The sequence below is a fragment of the Oncorhynchus kisutch genome, linkage group LG28, assembly GCF_002021735.2.
Source record: "Oncorhynchus kisutch isolate 150728-3 linkage group LG28, Okis_V2, whole genome shotgun sequence".
NCBI lineage: Eukaryota > Metazoa > Chordata > Actinopteri > Salmoniformes > Salmonidae > Oncorhynchus > Oncorhynchus kisutch.
In genome coordinates, this window is record NC_034201.2 from 17,901,625 (window position 1) to 17,918,875 (window position 17,251).

Here is a 17,251-nt window from a genome sequence, read left to right on the forward strand (position 1 = left end):
ATGCTCAGCATGCAAATGGGTAGCTCCTTAAAGCCCATTATGTTTCTCTCCAGATTTTATGGCAATTCGCATTTGAGGACTATATTGTAGGCAATGGCGTGTATTCATGGATGCCAAGGCAAGCCAGGCTTCCCCCCCAAAATGTACCAATATATTTTTTTAAATGAGTAAATAATAATAATATTTTTCTCTGTGTGTTTCATAATTTTCCTTCAATTTGCAAGAGGCTGAATGTATCTCACTAGAAAGCATCCAAGCGAGCGAAACTGTGCCCCTCTGTCTCTCTCTGATGCTGTCTGGTCCAAACAAGTATGACATTGAAGGCAAGGGAAGCCAGTGAGTATCTGGCTTCCTTTTGACAAAAAAAGTGAATGGTCCTGGCGTACTGAAAAGAAAGTGTCAAGGGAAGCCAGCTTGGACTTGGCGTCACTGAGCAGATGTCATTGACTGAACTTGAATTCTTGAATCTTGTTGTGTTGTTGTCCTCCGGTGGCTAGCCAGCTAGATAAAATTGTCCCTTTCCTAAATTAGCCATGGATGGAGATGGGGATTTGGACGTGTAGTTTTACTTAATTCTCCGTATTGACCAATGATTATAACTGCAATTCTGATCCAACCATTAATTCATACATTGTTGTGCCCCTGGCCTGAGAGGATAGAAGTTCAATTTGTAGCTCGATGTAGATGGCTAATGTTGACTAGCTAATATTGACCATGAATGGAAGTTAGGCTAGCAAGCAAGCATTTTTGCCAGTGTTAGGTTCTAAATAAACACAGTAAAAACTCATGGAAGATTAGTAAATCTCAAACCAAGTTTATTCACCCACCGTGTCATACAGCTGCATGAGACAAAGACATATTCAAACAAGCACTGATATTTAACCCTTCCTCCTGAATCTCCTCCTTACACCTCTGAACAGCCAATACACCTCTGTTGCTAGACAGAACTTTGATATCTGTTCTTCCTCACCTCATCCGACCTGACCTCGGCCCCAAATTCCTCACTCCTCCCCATAAGATCCCTGATGTCTAACAATAACATATTCTGACTGAATGTAAACGTTCTTCATTCCCCTCTCTCCCTCAGTGACATGAATAAGGATATTTCATATTTTCAAGTTTAGAAGTCAGAACCCTTCACCAGATAGGACAACAAAAACTAAAAGTGTGTACTATATGACAGAGTGATAGACCGTTTCTTCAACATAAGAGTGGAAGCCATCATCCATTGGCGTTTCTCTACAAGTAGGGTGTCAACATGTTTTTGTACTTGCACAAACTCACACGCACACAGAAATCAGAACCATGGACGAGCCACATCATATTTAGCTTACGTTGATTGGACTAAATTGTTTTTGGTTTCTTTTTAGTTGTCACTGTATTAGACTAAGCAGAGGTGATTTGATGATGTTGAAATGGTGCTGGAATAGTGGAGGCAGCTCCTGTTTTCTTTCCGTCTTGCGGTAACTCTCTGTGGTTATAAATCAATAGTTGTTTAGTGGTCTGAAAATGTTGGAAACATTAACTTGCTTGACCATGCTGGAGGTCATCTAACTGTCTGTTACTGTACATGAAATATGCTTTGTGGACAGAGGTTGCTATCCATTTTTGTGTTAAAACAAAGGTGTGGTTGAATTCTTCTACAGTGTCTTCTTATTGTCTCGACCTTTAGATCAGGGTCGGAAGACATATGAATTAACAGGTTATAGAGCAAACAACCCAATTATCACAACACATACCGTGGCAAGAGAAAGTATGTGAACTCTTTGGAAATACCTGGAGTTCTACATAAATTGATAATAAGATTTGATCTGATCTTCATCTAGGTCACAACAATAGACACAGTCTGCTTAAACTAATAACACAAACAATTAAACGTTTTCATGTCTTTATTGAACACACCGTGTAAACATTCATAGTGCAAAGTGGGAAAAGAATGTGAGTCCTTGGATTTAATAACTGGTTGACCCTCCTTTGGCAGCAATAACCTCAACCAAATGTTTTCTGTAGTTGCGGATCAGACCTGCACAACGGTCAGAAGGAATTTTGGACCATTCCTCTTTACAAAACTGTTTCAGTTCAGCATTCTTGGGATGTTTGGTGTGAACTGCTCTCTTGAGGTCATGCCACATCTCAATTGGGTTGAGGTCAGGACAATGACTGGGCCACTCCAGAAGGCATATTTTCTTCTGTTGAAGCCATTCTGTTGTTGATTTACTTCTGTGTTTTGTGTTGTTGTATCCCCCAATTTTTGTTGAGCTTCAATTGGCGGACAGAGAGCCTTACATTCTTCTGCAAAATGTCTTGGTAAACTTGGGAATTCATTTTTCCGTCGACGATAGCAAGCTGTCCAGGCTCTGAGGCAGCAAAGCAGCCCCAAACCATGATGCTCCCTCCACCATACTTTACAGTTGGGATTAAGTTTTTATGTTTGTGTGCTGTGCCTTTTTTTCTCCACACATACTGTTGTGTGTTTTTTATTTTGACTGAATTTCCATTTGGGTCTTGGTTAGACTACAATTAGGGTGTAGAAATGTTATGCTCTTAGTGTAACCTTTTATTTACCTAGGCAAGTCAGTTAAGAACAAATTCTTATTTACAAGAACAGCCTACTCCTTCCTCCCCATCGGGTAATTGAACCCCGGTCTCCCGTGTGCCCGCACGACACAAAGATTCTTTAGCTAAATAGCCAAGTACTGTAGCCTACTCCTGACCGTCATGTTATACAGCGCCATATTTTCCGTTCCATCCTAACGGAAACAGAGTTTTTTTTCTTTTTTCTTTAGAATAGAAACTCCATAATATTAATCAAATGAATTAAGCTACATTTCTTAAAATCCGTCCCATATACTATGTTCTTACAAAAATTGTTTTAAAATTCTCTAGTACAGCCACTATTGAATGCTATCAAATGCTTCTCAAATATGCCCTCTGGTGGTCAAACTAGCACTAACAAGCATTAATGGTACCAGTGGTTGTCACTTAAATAACTTGCCATAGAATTCTGTGGCACCACGCAAACTGTGCTGCAGTACGCTGCAACTTTAAGGACGAAGCACTGTAGAAGGCATTTAGCTCGTCTGGTAGGCTCATGTTACTGGGCAGCACATGGCTGGGTTTCCCTTTTTAATCTGTGATAGTTTGCAAGCCCTGCCACATCTGACGAGCATCAGAGCCGGCATAGTGAGATTCAATCTTAGTCCTGTGTTGACGCTTTGCCTGTTTGATGCGTTGGAGGTCGTAGCGAGATTTCTTATAAACATCTGGATTTGTGTCCCGCTCATTGTGGATGTTGCCTTTAATCCATAGCTTCTGGTGGGATATGTGCGTACATTCACTGTGGGGACACCGTCATCTGTAACGATGTGAGCTGAGAGTTGGAAAGCAAGGGAGTGAGTATTTTTTTTATAAATAAACACATAATACAAAATAAACACAAAAAACGCACAGACATAACACAGAAACAATAACACCTGGGGAAGGAACCAAAGGGAGTGACATATATAGGGAAGTGACGAAGTCCAGGTTAGTCTGATGACGCTCAGGTGTGCGTAATGATGGTGACAGGTGTGCGCCATAACGAGCAGACTGGTGACCTAGTGGCCGGAGAGGGAGAACATGTGACAGTACCCCCTTCCCGTTGTACGGCTCCAGCCACAGGACGCCGACCAAAGGGACGATCCCGGGGATCAGGAGTGGACCGGTCACCCCTGCTGATGTGGGGGAACCTGACAGATCGACTTAGGCAGGGGAGCCCGGCGGGCCGACACGAGGCAGGGGAGCCTGTAGCGGCTCCCGGACCCGACGTCATTCCCACCGACAAATTATAATAAAAAAAAAACACTCCCTGATGCTTCCCTTAGGAGAGGCGTTATTCTGTAACGATGTGCGCTGAGAGTCGGGAAGCAAGTTCAGGGAGTGAGTGTTTTAGTAAATAAACACAACATAATACAAAATAAGAACCACGAACAACGCACAGACATGAAACAGAAACAATAATGCCTGGGAAAGGAACCAAAGGGAGTGACATATATAGGGAAGGTAATCAGGAAGTGATGGAGTCCAGGTGAGTCTGATGGCGCACAGGTGCGCGTAACGATGGTGACAGGTGTGTGCCATAACGAGCAGGCTGGTGACATAGAGGACGGAGAGTGAGCACACGTGACATCATCGATGCACTTATTAATAATGAAGCCGGTGACTGATGTGGTACACTACTCACTCCTCCACTTCTGTTTAGGTACTTCCTGTTTTTAATTTTTTAATTTTTATAAGCTGTATGGGAATTGTTTTAATAAGGTTAGGATAATTTTGATATTTAATTTTAAGACCCCTTGAAGTTACAAAAAAATATATATAAAAAAATGTTTTTAATGTTTATTTGGCCTTACTGCTTTTAGCCCACCCCAAAAATAAAGCTAAAGGAAGTTTGTTCTGAATAGTCTGTCCTATATTTGAGAGATAAGGGAACATTTGTTGTTGTTTTACATGTATTTAACTCCTTATTCCCCTTATTTTTGGCACTAAACAGTATATGCTTCCATACATGTTTTCAATTGGTGCCGGGGGACCTTCAGTCGAGTCTTGTGAGGCATGTGGGCATCCTAAAGCAAAACAACCGACATGTACACTACTGTTGAAAAGTTTGGGGTCACTTAGAAATGTACTTGTTTTTGACAGAAAAGCACATTTTTTGTCCACCTTTAAAATAACATCAAATTGATCAGAAATACAGTGTAGACATTGTTAATGTTGTAAATTACTATTGTAGCTGGAAACGACTCCGGGATGCTGGCCTTCTAGGCAGAGTTCCTCTGTCCAGTGTCTGTGTTATTTTGCCCATCTTAGTCTTTTCTTTTTATTGACCAGTCTAGCACCACTCTAGCTCTGTCACCTTTCACCGCAGATGCAGAAGTGTGACATAGGCGGAGGCGGTGGATTGATATGCATCCAATGCAAAAAACAGATATCTCTAGTTTAAACTGAGGGGGATTTTTTTATTATGCTAATTACATTTCCTTGGGGGCATGGACAATGACCTTACAGGGTTATTAAATTAGAGATCGCACACCAGCTGTTGTTAATAAAGAGACACAGACCTCTCCCTTGAGTTTTACCCCAAGCTGCTGTTGTTAATAAAGAGACACAGACCTCTCCCTTGAGTTTTACCCCAAGCTGCTGTTCTGTCCTGCCGATGCATAGAAAAAACAGCTAAATGTATATTATCCATGTCCTTGTGGATATGCAGACTGTCAACATATGAAGTGTAAAACATATGGTTGTGTTTGTTTGATTAAATGCTGTTCAAGTGCCACATGAAAGAAATAATGTCCAACTGTCAACATATAAAGTCTAAAAAAATATGGTTTCGAGGCTGGCGTTTGGCAACTCGAACCTTCCGTTCCCTCCACAGATTTTCTATGGGATTAAGGTCTGGAGACTGGCTAGGCCACTCCAGGACCTTTATGTGCTTCTTCTTGCGCCACTCCTTTGTTGCCTTGGCCGTGTGTTTTGGGTCATTGTCATGCTGGAATACCCATCCACGACCCATTTTCAATGCTCTGTCTGAGGGAAGGAGGTTCTCACCCAAGTTTTGACGGTACATGGCCCTGTCCATCGTCCCTTTGATGCGGTGAAGTTGTCTTGTCCCCTTAACAGAAAAACACCCCCAGAGCATAATGTTTCCACCTCCATGTTTGATGGTGGGGATGGTGTTCTTGGGGTCATAGGCAGCATTTCTCCTCCAAACATGGCGAGTTGAGTTGATGCCAAAGAGCTCCATTTTGGTCTCATCTGACCATAACACTTTCACCCAGTTGTCCTCTGAATCATTCAGATCTTCACTGGCAAAATTCAGACTAGCATGTATATGTGCTTTCTTGAGCAGGGGGACCTTGCGGGCGCTGCAGGATTTCAGTCCTTCACGGCGTAGTGTGTTACCTATTGTTTTCTTGGTGACTATGGTCCCAGCTGCCTTGAGATCATTGATAAGATCCTCCCGTGTAGTTCTGGGCTGATTCCTCACCGTTCTCATGATCATTGCAACTCCACGAGGTGAGATCTTGCATGGAGATTGACAGTTCTTTTGTGTTTCTTCCATTTGCGAATAATCGCACCAACTGTTGTCACCTTCTCACCAAGCTACTTGGCGATGGTCTTGTAGCCCATTCCAGCCTTGTGTAGGTCTACAATCTTGTCCCTGACATTCTCAGAGAGCTCTTTGGTCTTGGCCATGGTGGAGAGTTTAGAATCGGATTGATTGATTGCTTCTGTGGACGGGTGTCTTTTATACAGGTAACAAACTGAGATTAGGAGCACTCCCTTTAAGAGTGTGCTCCTAATCTCAGCTCGTTACCTCTATAAAAGACACCTGGGAGGCAGAAATCTGCAAATCAATTTCTAACATTTTTGACATGCATTTTACTGGATTTTTTTGTTGTTATTCTGTCTCTCACTGTTCAAATAAACCTACCATTAAAATTATAGACTGATCATTTCTTTATCAGTGGGCAAACGTACAAAATCAGCAGGGGATCAAATACTTTTTCCCCCTCACGGTATATTCCAATTGGCTTTCTCATGCTTTAAGGAGGTACATATTTGTATGCTGAGAATGTTGTTGTAATAGTAGGTAAAACTTAAATACAACATTTTCTAAATGTTCTTGAAATGTCCTGTGGACCTCCAAGAGGTAAATGCATTCGTGAACATCAATGGACTATTATTTTAAACTTTAAACAAATATGATATGAACGTCATAAAAACATACTTTTTGGGAAATTGTGCAACATTGAGGGAATGTTCTGTGCAACCTATATGAAAATTACAAGAATATTCTTGCAACATCCCAGACAACTCCCATAACTTAATTAAATGTTATGGGAAATTAAAGACCTTAGACTAGGTGTTCTTTCAACATTTTTACAACATTCTAGGATTTTTCTGTGCAACCCAATTTAACATTGTATGAATGTCATCACAACTGAGCATATTTTGTGTTTTAGGAATGTATCTCTTGTAATGTACCCACATTGTACTGTACCCACACAACCTAATGAAATGTTCTGGGAACCGTTTAAAGAACCCAGAACGGATGTTCTGTCAACATTCTTGCAACAACAAAGGAATGTTTTGTGCACTCTGATACAAACATTTTCTGAATGTCAGCACAACTGGACAGTTCCCAAAATGCTATCTCGTGTCATGTTACCACAACCTAAATAAATATTCTGGGTGCCTTTAAAGAACAGATGAAATGTGTGCTAGGAACATTCTTGCAACATCAGGTGAATATTTTTTTGTACCTAGCCTAGTGGTTAGAGCATTGGACTAGTAACCGGAAGGTTGCGAGTTCAAACCCCCGAGCTGACAAGGTACAAATCTGTCGTACTGCCCCTGAACAGGCAGTTAACCCACTGTTCCCAGGCCGTCATTGAAAATAAGAATGTGTTCTTAACTGACTTGCCTGGGTAAAAAAAACAAAAAAAACATTGTAGAATCAGCCACACAGCTGGAATGTTTTTGTGTTTTGGTAACATATATTTTGTGATGTCACCACAATGTTTTCACCTGACTGTAAATGTGTTCTAAGAACGTTCTTGCAACATCAGGCAAACGTTTTATGCACATTCTATAGTCATCAGTTTTGTGTTATGAGAACATTGCAGAGACCTAACTATGTTCTGGGAACTTTCACATAACCAATTTTGTTTTACTGCATAGACACTAAGACACAATCACTTATGTCATACTGTATGATGTTAAAACATTTTGTAGTGATTTAGTTTTTTAGACAACTGAGATTTTAGATTTGATGCTATAAGTAATATGTATTTGTCACAGGACCATGTGCCGTGGAGAGTACTCCATACTGATGAGATTGAGAGAACGTGAGTTTTCTTTTCAATTCAACCTAATATCTGTCATCTCTGATAAGATTTCTGCTGGTCTTTTTCTCTTATGTTTGGCTTATCCTCCCGCTAACTGAAGACTCATAGGTACACTACATAGCCAAAAGTATGTGGACGCCTGCTCGTCGAACATCTCATTCCAAAATCATGGGCATTAATATGAAGTTGGTCCCCCCTTTGCTGCTATAGCAGCTTCCACTCTTCTGGGTAGGCTTTCCACTAGATGTTGGAACATTGCTGCGGGGACTTGCTTCCATTCAGCTACAAGAGCATTAGTGAGGTCGGGCACTGATGTTAAGCTCGTAGTCGGCGTTCCAATTCATCCCAAAGGTGTTCGATGGGGTTGAAGTCTGTGCAGGCCAGTCAAGTTCTTCCACACCGATCTCAACAAAACCATTTCTATATGGACAGCATTGTCATGCTGAAGCAGGAAAGGGTCTTCCCCAAACTGTTGCCAAAAAGTTGGAAGCACAGAATTATCTAGATCAGGGGTAGGCAACTCCAGTCCTCGAGGGCCTGATTGGTGTCACACTTTTTCTCCATCCCTAGCAAACACAGCTGATGAATCAAATTGCATTTTAACCTGAAGATCACGATTAGGTGATTATTAGAGTCACGTGTATTAGCTAGTGTAAAACTGTGACACCGAGGACTGGAATTGCCCAACCCTGGTCTAGATTTTTCATTATTCCTCCTGCACCAAACTTTACAGTTGGCACTATGCATTCAGGTAGGTAGCGTTCTCCTGGCATCCGCGAAACCCAGATTCATCCATCGGACTGCCATATGGTGCATTGTGATTCATCACTCCAGAGAATGCGTTTCCACTCCTCCAGTCCAATGGCGATGAGCTTTACACCACTCAAGCCGACGCTTGGCATTGTGCATGGTGATCTTAGGCTTGTTTGCGGCTGCTTGGCCATGGAAACCCATTTCATGAAGCTCCCGACGAACAGTTTTTGTGCTGACGTTGCTTCCAGAGGCAGTTTAGAACTCGGTAGTAAGTGTTGCAACCGAATGCAGACGATTTTTACGCGCTTCAGCACTCGGCAGTTCCGTTCTGTGACCTTGTGTGGCCTACCACTTCACGGCTGAGCCGTTGTTGCTCCTAGACATTTCCATTGCACAATAACAGCACTTACAGTTGACCGGGACAGCTCTAGCAGGGCAGAAATTTGTCGAACTGACTTGTTGAAAAGGGGTATTCTATGACGGTGCAACATTGAAAGGCACTGAGCTCTTCAGTATGGGCCATTTTACTGCCAATGTTTGTCTATGGAGATTGCATAGTTGTGTGCTTGATTTTTATACACCTGTCAGCAACAGGTGTGGCTGAAATAGCGGATTCTACTCATTTTGAAGGGGTGACCACATTCTTTTTGTGCATCTGCCTTTACTATCTATACTAACTATAGTATAGTTCTCCATTCTCCTCATACTTAATCAGTTCATCCTCTTTTCCGATAATGCCATATTGTCTTCTCATGTTTAAATTGTGCTCCCGTTTCCTTAGCGTTCATTTTTTCATTGGCTTCAGCTCTATGCCAGTGTGCCAACCAACCAGTGTGTCCCCCTCCCCCCCAGTTGAGAACCAGTGGAGCAAGTACATCACCCTGTGTGGCCTGCGCACGCACTCCCAGATCTCCCAGTCCCTGGTCACAGAGCTCATCTACGTACACAGCAAGACCCTCATAGCTGATGACCGCCGCTACATCATCGGTGAGTCACCATCATCACAGCCATACTTGAGACAGATTCAGAGATGGGATGACACATAATTGTGTCTGGAATGGCACCTTGTTCCTTATATAATGCAGTCATTTTGCTCTTGACAAAATGAGTGTACTAAATAGGGGTTAGGGTGCCATTTCCAATGCTGGCTGTGACTCATTGCTGGGATCAATCACAGGCTGCTAATTACTGCCTCTGCATAATAATCACAAGATGAAAAAACATGCTGCTATATATACATCCATCCTGGACTTAAGGGGAGGGTGAGGGAGGGGAACTTAAAAGGCACCACCCTCATTAAAGATTAATGCGATCTTTAATGATATCATTATACAATATGTTATGGTTTGTAGTAGGATGTTTATACACATACACTCCACACTGTGTAATGTCCCACCCTTTTGGTACCACCCACTGAAACTCTTCATCTGGCATCCCACTGCTAAGCTAAGCTTCCCCTAAAGTAAATTGAATTAAATTGCCAAAATGATATAGCCTATTTAGCCTACTCCTATCTATACAGAAATAAATAGAATCATTCAAAAAAGGCTAGTACACCAGAAAAATATGATTTTGGAGGATTGGAGAATCATGAGCTTCTTAAAAATAAAAAGCTGTGGATTGTTTTAAATCGCATAGCCTGTCGGAAGGGCCTCTAATTTGGGCAGCGCATTTGGCAAATATCACATAGATGATTGTTGAATTGCGAATGTCAGTGAACGAGAAGCCCACCAAGGCATATCGCAATATTTCAAATTACAATTGTGGGAAAACATAGTTTGGAAAACAAATGGCTATTCCTGTAGACAATGAAAATACTCAAATCTGTCTTTTAGTTATACAAATTCACAACTTAATTGAGCGAACATTAGCCTATCTTATTGGCAGCAGCGTAGCATCGGCCATATCCCCAGTGAGTGCGCATATTCACTTATTCGCTTTTTGTTGGCCTATTAGAACGTTGCAGAAAACATCATTTTTATTGATCTATTTGTCAGTTAGCAGATTATTGTTATTGTATTTTTAAAGATTATACTTATGTCTCCAGTCAAATAAAGTACAGTAGAATTGCATGAAATTCGTTTATAAAAGGCCACATTTTTTCTGTGAAAAGAAAGGGTAAGAAATATATCTATTATAAACTGGGTGGTTTGAGCCCTGAATGCTGATTTGGCTGACAGCTGTGGTATATCAGACCGTATACAACGGGTATGACAAAACATTTTCTTTTTACTGCTCTAATTACATTGGTAACCAGTGTATAATAGCAATAAGGCATCTTGGGCGTTATAGGGCCAATATACCACGGCTAAGGTCTGTACCCAGGCACTCGATTTTGCGTTGTGCCTAAGAACAGCCCTTAAACGTGGTATATTGGGCATATACTACACCTCCTCGGGGCTTATTACTTAAATATACTCTAGTCTAGGCCTATTCCACCACACGCTGCTGCGAACAGTGTTTGAGTTATATTATTTGGCTAAATTATGACTATCCAATCTGCTCATCACATTAGGAATAGTAGGCCATCTTACATAAGTCTGCAAATGTGATGATGCATGGAATGCTTTATTATAAAGGTGCATTTTTATGGTGAAAATTAGCTTCCCCAAACTTGAGACTCGTAACGCATATGCACTGGAACAACCACGTCATTTCAACGTGGACATTTGTTGATATTAGGAGGAGTGGTTGATCAATGCGATTTCAACCTTTTATCAACCCACTCAAAAAGACAACCAGAAGTATGTTTAATTCCCAATGTACCTGTGCTTTCAACCATCTAAAAGCACTACCAAATCCAATGGAAAAACAATGTCAGATTTTTGGTTTAGTTGTCATATAAATGTGTTATCACTGCACTTTCAACCATTTAAAAGCACAACAAAGTTCAAATTGGAAATCAGTGTCATATATTTTGTATTTATACAATAACGTTATGTATTATCACTCTGCTTCATCTAATAGCACAACCAAATGACCTGGATTGTAGTTGAAGTTACATTAAAAGTACATAGTGGATGTGATCAGTGCTGTTTGAGATTCTGTGCAGATTATAGCAATTGTTTCTGGAAGCTGTGCTGAATCATTTTCCCCCATGTGAGTGAGTGAGTGAGTGAGAGATTAAAATAACGTTTGAGTCGATATATCCTTTAACATTTGCTCTGTTAAACCTACCCTTTGGAATTAGTTTAATAACAACAGTGAATCTCTTTAGTTATTAAGAGATCTCTCAATAATCATTCTTGCAATAGCACATTGGTAGTAGTCTGTGACAAATCAAAGTTAAGAAGGGCTGGGCTTTGTTAAAATCCTGGATGGGAGACCAAATGGATAGCTATAGATAATCAACTTTCCAGTAGGAGGTGCTGCGCAGCCAATAGTTTTCTTCTGATAGTGGATATAATGTTGAAGATCTGATGTTGTTTCAAAGGTACAAACTAAACATATTTCATACAAGGTTTGTCTATGTTGAAAATGGGTTACCATGATAACATAATCCTGTGGTTGAAATTTCACCCTCAAAACAACAGTTTACTTTGATTACTTTTTTCAAATCTTATGTATTTTCCAAGTAGATTTCATGTCACAATACGTTGAAAAATTACATTAAAACAAAGTTTATTCTACCACATTGTGCCAAGTGGGATGTTCCATACTATGATATGATTATAATTACACTGGGACTGGGTAGGGTAATTATGGTGCTCCTCTCAGCTAGATAAGAGTCCTTGAGACACAGGAAAAGGGTTTTGTAAACAGTGTTTTTTTTAACCTTCTATCTTCCCCAACTTGGTATTAAGAAAGTTTGCTGCTATCAACTCGCATGCTTAGAATAAAGTAAGTCGCTGCAGAATCTATGGCCATCATCACTGATATAAGTACTGTTACTACACTCTCCTCTTTGCTCTCTCTTTCTGGGTCTCTCTCTCTTTCCTCTCCGGTTTGTATTCCCTACACTCTCTGTGCTCCCTCCATCCAGGCTCGGCCAACATCAATGACCGCAGTATGCTGGGCAGCCGGGACAGTGAGCTGGCTTTGATGGTGGAGGATGAGGAGAGGGTCCCCTCCATAATGGGAGGAGAGGAGTACCAGGCCGGACCCCTCACTTTGGCACTGCGCAAAGAGTGTTTCAGGTCAGGACTATGGAAAATATGACAGTAGGGTCGATACTCTGCACACATTTTACATTCAATTAGTTCACTGATAGAGAGGTTCACTGAGTTTGAGGGGTATATACATGATATAGCTGGGGTGAACCTGGATGTGTTTGGACTTGAAAGGGTTATCCCTTCTGCAGAAGTGAATCACTTCTCAGGAGATTAACAACTCCCACAGTCATTATTATGTTAGTGAGGGAGGGGGTAACCAAGGTCCCTACACTGACATACTAATAACGCTGACTCCACTACTAGTAGATGGATCTATTGATTAGTAATTGTTGGCATTTGTGATGCCCTAAAACTGTCCCTTGGAGTCCTAGACAGAGTATGGATACACTTCACAGAGCTTGCCTGAAGCCTATTATGCCAGCAGAGCTATTAGTTTTGGCTCGAATCAGCAGCTACCAAGTATATCCTCTAGTTTCCAAGGGAACCATCTCAGATGACAATCGTGCGCAAGCGTGGTCTTCATTCTCTGTATGAAGGAATTCTGTTTTATTTTTTTAAAATATGAATTTGTGCACCAACCTTCACTCAGCTACTGTATTACAAACTGTCACTCTATCAACAGTTTGAATGTGCAGTTAACTTAGCTGCTTGGCAGTAACTGACTCTGTGCATGTGCTTCCTAGGGTGCTTTTAGGAGCTGATTCTGACCCCAAGATCGATATCGATGACCCAATCAGCGACTGTTTTTTCTTGTTGGGATGGAACGCGGCGGCAAAACTGAATGCTAAGATTTATGACAAGGTATACATGTAAATTAATACGACTAAAAGCTATGTTTGGATCTCTTTTTCATGTGCATCGTTATTAGTCTCTCTTTCCCTTTAACCTCCCTCCCTGTCCTCTCTGCTGCTCACCTTCCCCCTTGACTGTTACTTTCCTTCCCTTTACCTGGAACAGGTCTTCCGCTGCCTCCCCTGCAACTCTGTCCACAGCATGAGGGAGCTGAAGGAGCATTCAGGCCTGGAGCGCCTGTGTGACACAGACCCTCAGCAGGCTAAAGAGGAGCTGGAGGCCGTCAGGGGGCTACTGGTCCACTTCCCCCTCAACTTCCTGTCAGAGGAGAGTCTGCTCCCCCCACTGGGCAGCAAAGAGGGCATGGCTCCTACGGGACTCTGGACATAAGAGTACCAGGCTACCAGCCACAAGAGCCAGGATGACACTGAAATATCCCAGCACAGAAGGGGAGCGCTTTATAGATTTTATCACCTTTGCCAGATACCACTCCATTATTAATAAAAAGATTGGAACAAAATGTATTCTAAACTGACCTAGCTCAAAAACACTAACTGATGTGTCTATGAAGAATGCAATTAGATGCAAGGTATTTACATACTGTAGCTGTTGATACAGAGTGGATTTTAACTCTGTTAAAACGGTCAAACATTTCAAAACAAACCAGATGATAATGTATCCCAGGGTTCCCCAATTGGCGGCCCACAGGCAATTTTATTTGGCCCCCCATGTTTTCTGAGCAAATAAATCAATTAAAAATATATTTTTTGTGGACACAAAAGACTGTAAAAACACCAGCAAATCAGCTCAGTGATTTTAATTTTGGAAATCTGTTCCAAGGTATTCCCACACATAATGGAGAAATATCCACAGTGTATAAAACATTAGGAACACCTGCTCTTTCCATGACAGACTGACCAGGTGAAAGCTATAATCCCTTATTGATGTCACTTGTTAAATCCATTTCAATCAGTGTAGATGAAGGGGAGGAGGCAGATTTAAAGGAGGATTTTTAAGCCTTGAGACATAGATTGTGTGTACCATTCAGAGGGGGAATGGGCAAATGCCTTTGAACGGGGTATGATAGGGGCCAGGCGCACCGGTTTGAGTGTGTCAAGAACAGCAAAGCTGCTGGTTTTTTGATGTTCAACAGTTTCCTGTGTGTATCAATAATGGCGTCCAGCCAACTTGACACAACTGGGAAGCATTGGAGTCAACATGGGCCAGCATCCCTGTGGAACACTTTCGACACCTTGTAGAGTCCATGCCCCGATGAATTGAGGCTTTTCTGAGGGGCAAAAGGGGGTGCAACTCAATATTGGGAATGTGTTCCTAATGTTTTGTGCACTCAGTGTATGTGATTGTATACAAATGTAGGCAAGGTTTAAAATGATTATGTTTTTGTCTAATGTTATATCTGTTTGGGCATCTTGTGGTCAATTTGCTGTCTACAAATTATTTTGAATTATGTTCCGGCCCCCTGATCATCCACTCAAGAAAAGAACGGCCCGTGGCTGAATTTAGTTTATCCCTGATGTATACTAACGCATTTTAAGCCTTTTCTGTGCTCCAAGTGACTTTGAGACATGGCTATTTGAAGGATTACCACTGTTTTAATGTCACATGTTCATTTTTATAAGGTTGAATCATTGCCACACTCAACTGACCAAATGTGTTTGTTAATATAATACTGAACCTGAGTATTTCCTTTTTTTAAAGGTCTTAGGTACGAGTCTGCCAATACATAACATAACAGGAACAGAATGCCACTGTATGAGGCAGGAGGAGGAATGGAGATCAGAAGTCAAGAGTCTCAGATGATTTAGGAACATTGCGTACATTTATTGTTGCAAGGTTGTGGGTGGATAGCTCCTCTCTCTGTCTCTCTCAGCCTCTCTCTCCCCTTGCCTCTTTCTCTCTCTGCTTCTCGCTTCCACTCTCCATGCAGTGCCAGCAAATTTGTCAGAACATTTGTGGTTGTTATGGTGACGGTTATAAAGAGCTGACTAGATTGTGGCCGAAAGAGGGAAGGACAGATGAGCGATAGTCTGAATCAGACAGAGGTATATGACAAAATGGAAGACGAGGTGGCCTAGCAAATTCTGTAAAAGGAGGGTCATTGGATTTGCAAGATAGGCAATGACAAAAGAGGAAGACCAAGGACCATATGAGGGGCATGGGGCGAATAGAGGGGAATGAGAGAAATATATTCAGGGGGTGCTCCTGGCGTGCTTTAATTGTTGCGTCTTTTTGTCGTCACCATGGCAACCAAGTGAATTATTGTTACTAACTTACCCTGTTGGCAGTGGTCCAGAACATTCCACTATATTTCGAAAAAGGGGAGCAAAGAAAAAAATGTTTTTGTAGAGCACAGTTTCTAATCTTGGATGGGATGAGTCATTTTTTGACAGTTTTAATCAAGGAAAAGGTGACTAACTGAAATAGTAACATTTATTTAGTGATACTGCTTATACCACCACCACTACTACAGGTGCTTTTAGCAACTCGGGTGTGTTTACATACACTAGCATTGATTTCAATTGTATTGGGTTGCACAAAAACAGTTGGTAGGAAGCCAGAAGTTAAATACAATTCTATTTCAACTTACTGTGGATATGTGTAGGATAGTTGGTAATTATTACAGGGGGAAATTGAGACAAAATATCTAAAGTATTGTATTATTAAACAGACTTTCCAAATGAGGGTCTGTTGTAGACCCACTTCCTCTCTGCTTACCTCATGTCAAAAGAAAAGTCCACAACGAATTATTCATTTTTTTGTCCACATATGGAGCATGTGCAGGACTTTTTAATTTTGACATGAGGTAAGCAGAGAGGAAGTGGGTCTACAACAGACCCACATTTGGAAAGTCTGTTTACTAATACAACACTTTAGATATTTTGTCTCAAATCCCCCTCTCATAATGACCAACTGTCCTGCCCACTGGCACAGTAAGTTGAAAGGGAATTGTATTTAACTTCTGAATTCCCACATACTGTTTCTGTTAATTATATTCATCATACTACTTTATGTTGAAAGAAGGGGAGTTGTAGCTCTTTAACATTTGAATAACATTTATATGACTTTAGTATTTTCTACTTATTTATGTAGGCCTAACTTTCACTGTATTTTAACATTTTAATGTGCATTAAATGTATGTATGCCTGCAACCTGGACTCAGGGGTAGACGTAACATAGTAATCGAAAATCTGGGATGCTCAAATTAGTATATTTTACATTTGGTATGGAATGCATTAATTTGTGGATGTCCATTTCATATGTTACGAATTCCAAGTTGTTGTGGCTAACGTTAGCTAGGTGGCACCCACCCTCCTTTCATATTTGCTTTATTAAGTTTCATGTCTTATGTAACCATATTAAACATAACATATCCCATAGGGCTGCGCACAATTGGTCCCAGCATCGTCTGGGTTTGGCCGTAATTGTAAATAAGAATTTGTTCTTAACTGATTTGCCTAGTAAAATAAATGTTAAATTAAATTTAGAAAAATATACTAGTTAAACGAGTGTCCCGGATTTTCGTTTACTTTGTTACGTCTAGATTACGAGACCAGCCGGATCACTTAATTATTAGAATAACTAGGTTATAGTCGATAGGCTTTTATTTTTCAAAATTGTCATCTGTACGAATGTAGCTATCTTTTAACATTTAATAAATATTTTTATAAGTTGTAATGTGAACAG

At 40.9% G+C, this 17,251-nt stretch overlaps 1 protein-coding gene across 3 annotated transcripts in view; it reads left to right on the forward strand.

Moving 5' to 3' along the window:
• The window catches only part of LOC109875656 (phospholipase D2), a 37,423-nt gene extending 20,184 nt beyond the window's left edge, over window positions 1-17,239 (forward strand). For all 3 annotated transcript variants that reach the window (XM_020468059.2, XM_020468058.2, XM_020468060.2), the window contains 5 exons: window positions 7,843-7,889; window positions 9,495-9,629; window positions 12,625-12,778; window positions 13,438-13,555; window positions 13,712-17,239. In XM_020468059.2, coding sequence (XP_020323648.1) covers window positions 7,843-7,889; window positions 9,495-9,629; window positions 12,625-12,778; window positions 13,438-13,555; window positions 13,712-13,936 — 679 coding nt within the window. In that variant the 3' untranslated portion in view covers window positions 13,937-17,239. The remainder of the gene's footprint in view (window positions 1-7,842; window positions 7,890-9,494; window positions 9,630-12,624; window positions 12,779-13,437; window positions 13,556-13,711) is intronic.
• Window positions 17,240-17,251: the final 12 nt, after the last annotated feature.